At 43.2% G+C, this 10,860-nt stretch overlaps 1 protein-coding gene across 1 annotated transcript; it reads right to left on the bottom strand.

Annotated features, from left to right (window-relative positions):
- Nucleotides 1-1,072: 1,072 nt before the first annotated feature.
- On the bottom strand, nucleotides 1,073-5,788 carry dusp1 (dual specificity phosphatase 1). The gene is made up of 4 exons (XM_039012675.1): nucleotides 5,093-5,788; nucleotides 4,685-4,827; nucleotides 4,120-4,339; nucleotides 1,073-2,106 (listed from the first exon to the last, which is right to left on the bottom strand). Exons 1-4 carry the CDS (start codon nucleotides 5,502-5,504, stop codon nucleotides 1,745-1,747), a joined length of 1,137 nt encoding a protein of 378 aa, XP_038868603.1. The 5' UTR covers nucleotides 5,505-5,788; the 3' UTR covers nucleotides 1,073-1,744.
- Between the last annotated feature and the right edge of the window lie 5,072 nt (nucleotides 5,789-10,860).

Genomic DNA, 10,860 nt, shown 5'->3' with positions numbered 1-10,860 from the left:
TTGGGTCTAATTTATTGAAGACAAAGTTCTGCAATGAAGTAGAAAAGACAAATTGGATTTATTCAGAGGTATCAAAAACAACTAACAAACATATGCAAAAATAGATTTAAGAAATATATTACTTTAGATCAATAAATATCACATAGGTAATCAGACAGACAGCAGTCTCTGGTGAGTCTGAACCCCATCTTAGTGCTTTAGGGGTTCTGACTCTCCCAGAGCTGTTAATAGTACAAATTGCTAACAGAGCTAGCATGCTAATGATGCTAACATAATTAGCATGCTAATAATGCTAACAGAGCTAGCTGCTAATAACAGTACATGATGTTAACAGAGCTAGCAGGCCAATAATGCTAACAGAGCTAGCCGCTGCTAACAGTACATGATGCTAACAGAACTAGCATGATGCTAACAGAGCTAGCGTTAGCTAACAGCTGCTAGCACTACAGAGGCATGGTGGTGTTTCAGAGGTATCTGATGGTTGGTTGGCTGTTTCCCCCAATATTATCAGGTTTGTCAGGGTCTCATGGTATTTTATAAAAGGCATACATTTGCATTTGAATGGGGTTTTCCAGTCCATTTAAGTCATTTAGCAGACGCTCTTATCCAGAGCGACTTACAAATTGGACAAGTCAGTTAAGAACAAATTCTTATTTACAATGACGGCCTAGGAACAGTGGGTTAACTGCCTTGTTCAGGGGCAGAACGACAGATTTGTACCTTGTCAGCTCGGGGATTTGAACTTGCAACCTTTCAGTTACTAGACCAACACTCTAACCACTAGGCTACCCTGCCGCCCCGTCCAGTCCACTTTAAACTAAACCTTCTGGCACTCTCCGAGCCGGCTGATTGGCCAGAGATCAGAGATACATTCATTGTTTGTCAACAATAAAGAGTCTGAGGTGTGATCTATCCAAACCGGTTTCGTTCATTAGCGGGATTTCCTCAGGAAGACAGTTTGTCTCTGTGTGAACAAAGCTGTGGTACATTGAAAGTAATTCATGATTCCTGAGAGTCTGGTTGGTAGCAATAAATATGACTGGCTGTGAGTGACCAAGTGAGGGTTTACTTGCCCATTTTGTTAAGAGTTGTGTCAGGTCAAAAAAAAAAAAAGTAATTATCAAAAGCTGCCCACTCTCGTTAAATAACTTTGCATCTTTGACAACGATTCTTTAACTACAATTTCTTCTCTTCATACCATTAAAATACTTCTAACTTTCTTTAAAGGATTGACTCTTTCCCCCAGTCACCTTCAGCCATTGACTTCTCTGTCTCTTCCTAGAAGTTGAGGTGTTCTAGGCAAATCTGTAGGTGTCATTCCTTATTCTACAGAGGATGTTGTGATAACCATACTGCCATATTGGTAGTGAGAGAAACTCCTTTCAAGTCGATGGGGCAGACCTGTGGATTTAACCCATAAACTAGGCCACTTGGTTTTGTCTCTCCAAAAGTTAGCCCTTTTGTCCTGTGATGCCAGGATCACTTCTTTATGACCTTTACACCAGGAAGGGCATCAATAAGGGTTCCTTCAGTTCTAGAGCTCAATGTCTATCCAAAGCTCAAAGATTAGTCACCTGTAGTTGAGTGACACTGACAGTACATTGTCAATGACCCTGTCACTACTAGTACTGTGACAGTACACTACTAGTATTTTGACAGTACAGTCACAACGACTAGGCACCGATGGTGACAGTTTAAGTCCGGGCGAAGACAGACAACCCTCCATATGATCCTACTCTTCCCCTTAGCAGCTTGGTGAGGTGGTGATGGGGCTGTGCAGGAAGGAGAGCTGTCCGTGTCCAGCAGAGCCGTGGACGGGGACAGACACTGGGAAGTTAAAGACCGTACTGCTCTTCCCCAGGGCAGGACTCCCGGCTTCCGACGAGCAGGATGAAGTAGCCAGGACCTGGGACTCAAACCGTAGCAGTTGGCCCATGAAGCTGAAGTTAGGACTGATGATGCTGCGGCGCTGCTTGACGAACTCAAAGGCCTCGTCCAGCTTCACGCGGTTGGTCCTCATCAGGTAGGCCAGACAGATGGTGGCGGAGCGGGAGATGCCGGCTTGGCAGTGGACGAACACACGACCGCCTTTATTACGGACGGAGTCTACAGGAAAGAGAGAAGGAGAGGGGAGATTAGTACAACTATGTATCCAAAACATCCTTTATTACGGACGGAGTCTACAGGAGAGAGAGAAGGAGAGGGGAGATTAGTACAACTATGTATCCAAAACATCCTTTATTACGGACGGAGTCTACAGGAGAGAGAGAAGGAGAGGGGAGATTAGTACAACTATGTATCCAAAACATCCAAATTAATGACACATTTCTTGAGTTATCTTAGATTAATTCTGACTATTTTGAGGAAGTGTATACGGGCTACGGTGTCTCTAGATGGACAAACAGTACTATTTCTGCTTTTTTCTAGTTTTTCAAGCGAAGGTCTTTTAAGGGAGTATACGAGCACACTGACTTCGGCTAGGCGCCAGCCGAACTGAAGCATGCGGAAGCCGTAAACCACAGCAGGAAGTGACCAGCATGCGGAAGCCGAAAACCACAGCAGGAAGTGACCAACATCCTCTTTGCTCAGTCAGTAGGCCTACTAAACCACAGCAGGAAGTGACCAATCGAAAAGTAGGTTATTTCAGTTGCAAATCACCCTCCATAGTGTTGCTAACAAATGGTGTTGCTAACGGACCCATTAATCCAGGAAGGGGGCAGTTAGATGGGTCTGGGGGGGGGGGGGGGGGGGGGTGATCAGGGGAGCTATTCCCCAAGGATAGGGGGGCAGAAGGGGACAAAGGGGGGTTGGCTGCACCCCTGCTGGGGTTATTAATCTGGGAGAAAGGCCGGCCGTGAGCCTGGTGGAGAAAACTACCTTTTGTCCCGACAGAACAAAGAGATGGAGGGGAGAGGAGGGAGCTGCATTTAACCATCAGCCTCTCTCTTGATGCGTCCCAAATTCCCTTTATAGTGCACTACTTTAGACCAGGGTCCTATGGAACCCTATTCCCTATATAGTGCACTACTTTAGACCAGAGCCCTATTCCCTATTTAGTGCACTACTTTAGACCAGAGCCCTATTCCCTATATAGTGCACTACTTTAGACCAGGGCATTGCACTATAAAGGGAATATGATGCCATTTGGGACGCAGTCTCTCTCTGGCTGCCTGTTACTACAAAAGCAGAGCGAGGCCTGGGTCTGTTGGTTCTGCTTGGTGGCTCCCACGTGAAAAGGGACCACCTCTTTAAAAGTGGGGTCTAGTAGAGGGGTGGATGGGCTGTGATGATGTCACCACCATTGTGGTGGAGCAGGGAGTCCTGGACTCAGACAGCTGCTCTGGGTTTGGAAGGAACGTTCTTCAATTTAAATCCAAGACATTGAAAGGAGGAGAGGAGAGAGAGATCCCAGAACCAGAACCTTATGGCTGAACCCAGAACCTTATGGCTCTGAAATATGAATCTGGGTTCAGCCATAAAGGTCTGGGTTCAGCCATAAGGGTCTGGGTTCAGCCATAAGAGTCTGGGTTCAGCCATAAGGTTCTGGCACTTCTGAATTTGACATGTTCCGTAGCTATTTAAATAAATAAATGATAGAGTAACACTATTTTATCAAGATTGATCATCAGACAAATTACTGTCATCACTGACCAACGATGTGACAACATCAGTTACTTTAAGATTTCTTAACAGTGTTGTTTGGTTGCTCGCGTGCCATTATTGACGGCTAGACTAGACCACACTTAGAGGGATGTGGCAAAGACATGTTCTGATTGGTCCGTCTGTATTTGTTCAGGCTTGTGATTGGATTGAAGACCTTAGAGCTCAAATGGGTTTATGCTGATAGAACTATCTAGTTGAAAACAAAATTTCTACCTATAATTTACTTTAAAAGAAAAAATCGAACTTCACAGACATATGAAGAGCCATCTAAAGATCAGTTAAATGTGAATAGCACATTTTTGACAAACATTTCAGATATAACCTTATAGTTCCAAGGCCTCAATATGTTTTCTTACCCAGTTACCTGAAGCTGACTACACTGTTAGTTGCTCTGCATAGGACTGTCTGCTAAATAAACGTAATGTAAATGTAGCCTAAAACAGAAAAGAAACTCACCGATAAACTCTATGGCCTCGTTGAACCAGGAGGAGATATCAGCCTTGTGGTTGTCCTCTACAGGGATACTCTTGTACTGGAAGGACTCTTCAAAGTGGTTGGGGCAGTTAGCTGATACGTTGATGAGAGCAGTGATACCCAGCATGTCTAACATGTCCTTTCTGGAGGCATGGTAGCCACTGCCCAGGTAGAGGAAGGGAAGGATCTCCACTGGACCACCCTGGAGAGGAGGAGAGGAACAGGACAGAAAACAGTCAACCACCAGCCCTAAAGTTATAGGATTTAATAAAGTTAGTCGAAGATGTCAAAATCTATAGTTCGATGACACACTGACATTGTTTTGAGAGTAATAACATGTCAAAGTGTTATTGGAGAAGAAGATAGGAACTGAAATCAATGACACATCCTATAAATACTTACACCTATAGCCTACCAAATTGAGGTTAGTTTAAGACGGCAGAATCTATTGTTTGACGACACACTGACGTCGGTTTATTTATTATACAGGTAAAAGTGCTGTTACACAGTAATAACATACAAAATACATGTTTTAAAGAAAACCAACCTGGTCATAGAGCGGTGTACTGCATGGACTGCAGCCGGGGTCGGCGCTGTCTGGACGGGCGCTGAGGGGCAGACTGAGTCCCTGTGGAGCTGACGGCTTGGTACACATCTCTGGATACTCCGAGGAGAACGTCTCAAAACCACCTAAACAATGACAAGATAAGACGTAAGGATACTGTACAACAGTCACGTCACCATCTCATAGTTATAAACAGTAACCATTATAAACAGTAACAGCTGTTAAAGCGGCTATTTTGGCACAGTCAGTGTTCAGTTCATAACTGACGTAGGACTACACTATGGCACAACTACGGCATTTGTTGTGCGCCGTTCGTTATTACCATGAGTCCGTAAACGATATAGAAATAGGCTACTATAATACGTTTATAATAAATACAATAAAATGTACCTTTGAGAAAGAAGACACTGGCTCCACACGGGTCTCGGCACAGAGCTGTCACCGCGAGCATTAGAGTCCCGTCCTTCTTCACTTGGCCGAAGTCCAAACTCCGATCATCGAGAAACACAACCGACTGATACTCCCCTGAGAGAAGCCGGTTCCGTGTGTCCTCGTTGGGCACAATGTGTCCCACCCCCAGCCCCCCTCTGGCCCTCCGGCGGACTATAGTACTGAAGCGGACGTTGGTGGACCCGGGGATGTGAGAGGAGTTGAAGGAGAAGAATGAGCGGCAGTCCAGGACCAGACAGCCCGGGTCTTCCCCCTCCAGCAGCCCGCGGAGGGACATGGCATCGATGCTGGGGACTTCCATTATCACCATAGTAGGAGGGCGGCGAGCGGAATATATCAAATCCAAATACATAGGCTGTGGAACTGGCAAATAAACCTCTGTTCGGTGAAACTTGTGAGCTTTTCTTATTATTTTAATTCACAAGTAGATTTCTTCTTAAAATAGTTGTATGTTCTTTTGTTCTCCTTAGCTTATTTGAGGTTTTCCCAAAATGAAAGTAATTTGAGAAATAAAAAAAACGAGTAGGCCTAGCAATGAATAGATTTTGGAATAAAAAGCACAAACAATCCGTCCCTCTTCTCGGGTGTATTTTCTGTGGTTGTTTCTTGTGTATAAATGTACTCCTTTTGATTCCCGAGGTTGTTCTGAGACTAGTCTGTGAAAAGGATTTATAACGTCGAAACCATTGACGTCAGACTCCTCCTTTCCTGGCACATTGCCCGTTCGAGTTTGCACATACGTCATTGTGCTTTTCTCCCCTCCTCCCTCTCTCAAGTCAATCAAAGGGTTTTATTGGCATAGGAAACATATGTTTACACTGCCAAAGCTAGTGAACACTTGAATATAAAAATCTGACATTAATAGGTAATTAATTACAAAAGTTTAAAATAATCTCTCTGTGTGAAAGATACCTGCAAAGCATTATGGGTGCTGGTAGCAGCTGTATGGGGCCAAAGATACTGTGTTAGAGAAAGGATACTAAAGGTATCTCTGATAGAGCATGTCACTATGGGTAGACTAAGATACTGTATTAGAGAAAGGATACTAAAGGTATCTCTGATAGAGCATGTCACTATGGGTAGACTAAGATACTGTATTAGAGAAAGGATACTAAAGGTATCTCTGATAGAGCATGTCACTATGGGTAGACTAAGATACTGTATTAGAGAAAGGATACTAAAGGTATCTCTGATAGAGCATGTCACTATGGGTAGACTAAGATACTGTATTAGAGAAAGGATACTAAAGGTATCTCTGATAGAGCATGTCACTATGGGTAGACTAAGATACTGTATTAGAGAAAGGATACTAAAGGTATCTCTGATAGAGCATGTCACTATGGGTAGACTAAGATACTGTATTAGAGAAAGGATACTAAAGGTATCTCTGATAGAGCATGTCACTATGGGTAGACTAAGTTAGTTTTGGTTGGAATGTAGCCTATTTGAAAGCCAAAGGAAATAGACAAAAAAAAACGATTATATATCCCGTTATAGAATAGCAAAATAAAGTATTTGTATAAAAATATAAAGTACGGATAAATATTATTATGCAATTCGCCTATTATTAAGCTATTATCACCAACAAGTATATACCACCTAAAACAGTTGTCCTGTGTAAAATATGACAACTTCAGCACTTTAGGAATTTGCCAAATTTTCCATGATCTTATTATTGAACTATATTATTCTATTCTCCCCCTTCAGTTGAGAGTTGACAAATAACAAGATAATAGCTGTCATGGTGGCCATAAAGTTTATACTTGTTTTCGTGAACCGTTTATTAGTCAGCGGTACACAGAGTTCAATGCCGCGAGAGCAAAGGCTCACCATAAAAATTAGCCACTGTAGAGAAACTTCACGTCCGGTAAATTTCCATGTGCTGAAAACAACAAACACAGAGGACACACACACGCACACGCACGCGCACGCGCACACACACACACACACACACACACACACACACACACACACACACACACACACACACACACACACACACACACACACACACACACACACACACACACACACACACACACACACACACACACACACACACACACACACACACACACACACACAGAGCTGACAACAACCCTTCTAGATGGCTTACAGGAAGACAGACAGAGAAACAACAGCAGAGGGAGAGGTCTGATCTGAATAATGGAGTCTTTACAGCAAGGTATTTGGGTTAATGATCAGAAACCTACTGTTTTAATCCTGACGTTGTAAAGTTAATGTCAATAGAGTTTTGGGGAACCCTTGTCAGTTGTTTGTGTGGTTTAGTCATTGGTTGCATCCCCAATGACACCCTATTCTCTATGTAGGAGGGCTCAGGTCAAAAGTAGTGCACTAACTATTCAGACTGTGACATGGCACCTAGCTCTCTTTTTCAGAAGGTAACAGCAGGTTTGTTGTTGACTTTCCACTGACTGGCTGACTGGCTGACTGGCTGACTGACTGACTGACTGACTGACTGACTGACTGACTGACTGACTGACTGACTGGCTGGCTGACTGACTGACTGACTGACTGACTGACTGACTGACTGACTGACTGACTGACTGACTGACTGACTGACTGACTGACTGGCTGACTGGCTGACTGACTGACTGACTGACAGCTGACTGACTAGATGGGTGTGTGACACTGAATGTGTGTTTCTTCAGTTCAAAGCACAGAAACAAAGACACACCTTTGGGCTAATGTTGTGGAACATTGCCCTACATTTCCCCATACAAAGGTTGACAGGAAGTGTTACCACAGTCAGTGACAGGGACATCAATCATTACCGTATCAAAGCACCAAATGATTGGATAAATGGTTCATCTGTGTAGTATTTCTCATTAATGTAAATATATTTTCCTTCTATTACATTAACTTCATATTGCTATCACATGACTGGCTATCACAATCAATATCACATGACTGGCTATCACAATCGCTATCACATGACTGGCTATCACAATCACTATCACATAACTGGCTATCACAATCACTATCACATGACTGGCTATCACAATCACTATCACATGACTGGCTATCACATGACTGGTACGGTCTGGTATGGTATGGTATAGTATGGTATAGTATGGTACGGTACGGTCTGGTATGGTATGGTATAGTATGGTATAGTACGGTATGGTCTGGTCTGGTATAGTATGGTATAGTATGGTACGGTACGGTATGGTATGGTATGGTATAGTACGGTATGGTATGGTATGGTCTGGTATGGTCTGGTATAGTATGGTATAGTATGGTACGGTACGGTCTGGTACGGTCTGGTATAGTATGGTATAGTATGGTATAGTACGGTCTGGTATGGTATGGTATGGTATGGTATGGTACGGTCTGGTATAGTATGGTACGGTACGGTATGGTATGGTATGGTATGGTATAGTATGGTATAGTATGGTATAGTACGGTATGGTATGGTATGGTCTGGTATAGTATGGTATGGTATGGTATGGTACGGTCTGGTATAGTATGGTACGGTACGGTATGGTATGGTATGGTATGGTATGGTATAGTATGGTATAGTATGGTATAGTACGGTATGGTATGGTATGGTATAGTATGGTATAGTATGGTACGGTACGGTCTGGTATAGTATGGTATAGTCTGGTATAGTATGGTATAGTACGGTATGGTATAGTATGGTATAGTATGGTATAGTATGGTACGGTACGGTACGGTCTGGTATAGTACGGTATGGTATGGTATGGTATAGTACGGTATGGTATGGTATGGTATGGTATGGTATAGTACGGTATGGTATGGTATGGTCTGGTATAGTACGGTATGGTATGGTATGGTATAGTACGGTATGGTATGGTATGGTATGGTATAGTACGGTATGGTATGGTATGGTCTGGTATAGTACGGTATGGTATAGTATGGTATAGTACGGTATGGTATGGTCTGGTATGGTATAGTACGGTACGGTCTGGTATAGTATGGTATAGTATGGTATGGTATGGTATGGTCTGGTATAGTATGGTATAGTATGGTACGGTACGGTCTGGTATGGTATGGTATAGTATGGAATAGTATGGTTATGGAACCGCCACCTGTCCCAGACCTGCTGTTTCCAACTCTTAATGATCGGCTATGAAAAGCCAACTGAAAATTATTCATGATTATTATTTGACCATGCTTGTCACTTATGAACATTTTGAACATCTTGGCATAGTTCTGTTATAATCTCCACCCGGCACAGCCAGAAGAGGACTGGCCACCCCTCATAGCCTGGTTCCTCTCTAGGTTTCTTCCTAGGTTTTGGCCTTTCTAGGGAGTTTTTCCTAGCCACCGTGCTTCTACACCTGCATTGCTTGCTGTTTGGGGTTTTAGGCTGGGTTTCTGTACAGCACTTCGAGATATTAGCTGATGTACGAAGGGCTATATAAAATAAACTTGATTGATTGATATAGTATGGTATAGTACGGTATGGTATGGTACGGTCTGGTATGGTATGGTATAGTACGGTATGGTATGGTATGGTCTGGTATGGTATGGTATAGTACGGTATGGTATGGTATGGTCTGGTATGGTATGGTATAGTATGGTATAGAACGGTACGATATGGTCTGGTATGGTATAGTATAGTAATGTATGGTATGGTATAGTATAGTAATGTATGGTATGGTATAGTATAGTAATGTATGGTATGGTATAGTATAGTAATGTATAGTATAGCAATGTATGGTAATGTATGGTATGGTATAGTATAGTATAGTAATGTATGGTATGGTATAGTATAGTAATGTATGGTATGGTATGGTACGATATGGTCTTGACTTGTTCTACATAACTTATATCCTAGGCATGCTTTCTAGTATCTCTCTCCAGGGGCAACACAGACTGAGAACGCCTCTGGGTTCCTCCAATAGGGGCAACACAGACTGAGAATGCCTCTGGGTTCCTCCAATAGGGGCAACACAGACTGAGAAAACCTCTGTGTTCCTCCAATAGGGGCAACACAGACTGAGAATATTTCCTGCCCCAGAACAAGATCCTGGATTCTGTCTGAGAAAACAACACGAGGATGTATTATATGTCATCATAGCGTCAGAGAGAGCAGCCTGAACAAGAACCAGAAGGAGGTATAATATAGGTCATGGCGTCAGAAAGAGCAGCATTACTGTAACATGAGTCAGGAGGACCCTTTATTTGGAGTGGTCCTGTTTTTACTGAAAAAGAACAAAATGTCTTTATTTAAAGGAAGAAAGAAAGGAAGTGATAGAAAGAGAAGGAGAAAAGAGAGAGAGAGAGAGAGAGAGGGAGGGAGAGAGAGAGAGAGAGAGACAGAGAGAGAGAGAGAGAGGGAGAGAGAGAGAGAGAGACAGAGAGAGAGAGAGGGAGAGAGAGAGAGAGACAGAGAGAGAGACAGAGAGAGAGAGAGAGAGAGAGAGAGAGAGAGAGAGAGAGAGAGAGAGAGAGAGAGAGAGAGAGAGAGAGAGAGAGAGGGAGAGAGAGAGACAGAGAGAGAGAGAGAGAGAGAGAGGGAGAGAGAGAGACAGAGAGAGAGAGAGAGAGAGAGAGAGAGAGAGAGACAGAGAGAGAGAGAGAGAGAGAGAGAGAGAGAGAGAGAGAGAGAGAGAGAGAGAGAGAGAGAGAGACAGAGACAGAGAGAGAGACAGAGATCCATATACTGGAAATGATAAAACACCTAGTGATGGGGACGTTCCATTACTGTCAAAGTGAGC

This window comes from Salvelinus namaycush, chromosome 17 (assembly GCF_016432855.1).
Source record: "Salvelinus namaycush isolate Seneca chromosome 17, SaNama_1.0, whole genome shotgun sequence".
Classification (NCBI taxonomy): domain Eukaryota; kingdom Metazoa; phylum Chordata; class Actinopteri; order Salmoniformes; family Salmonidae; genus Salvelinus; species Salvelinus namaycush.
This window is presented reverse-complemented; position numbering and strand designations above follow the sequence as displayed.

What these genes read in the sequence shown, in the direction of transcription:
- dusp1 (XM_039012675.1), bottom strand. Translation starts at nt 5,504, where the DNA reads ATGTATTTGGATTTGATATATTCCGCTCGCCGCCCTCCTACTATGGTG. An exon ending in GTACACCGCTCTATGACCAG is followed by an intron (nt 4,340 to 4,684) that starts GTTGGTTTTCTT and finishes CCTCCTCTCCAG; the next exon opens with GGTGGTCCAGTGGAGATCCT. An exon ending in CGAGGCCATAGAGTTTATCG is followed by an intron (nt 2,107 to 4,119) that starts GTGAGTTTCTTT and finishes TCTTTCCTGTAG; the next exon opens with ACTCCGTCCGTAATAAAGGC.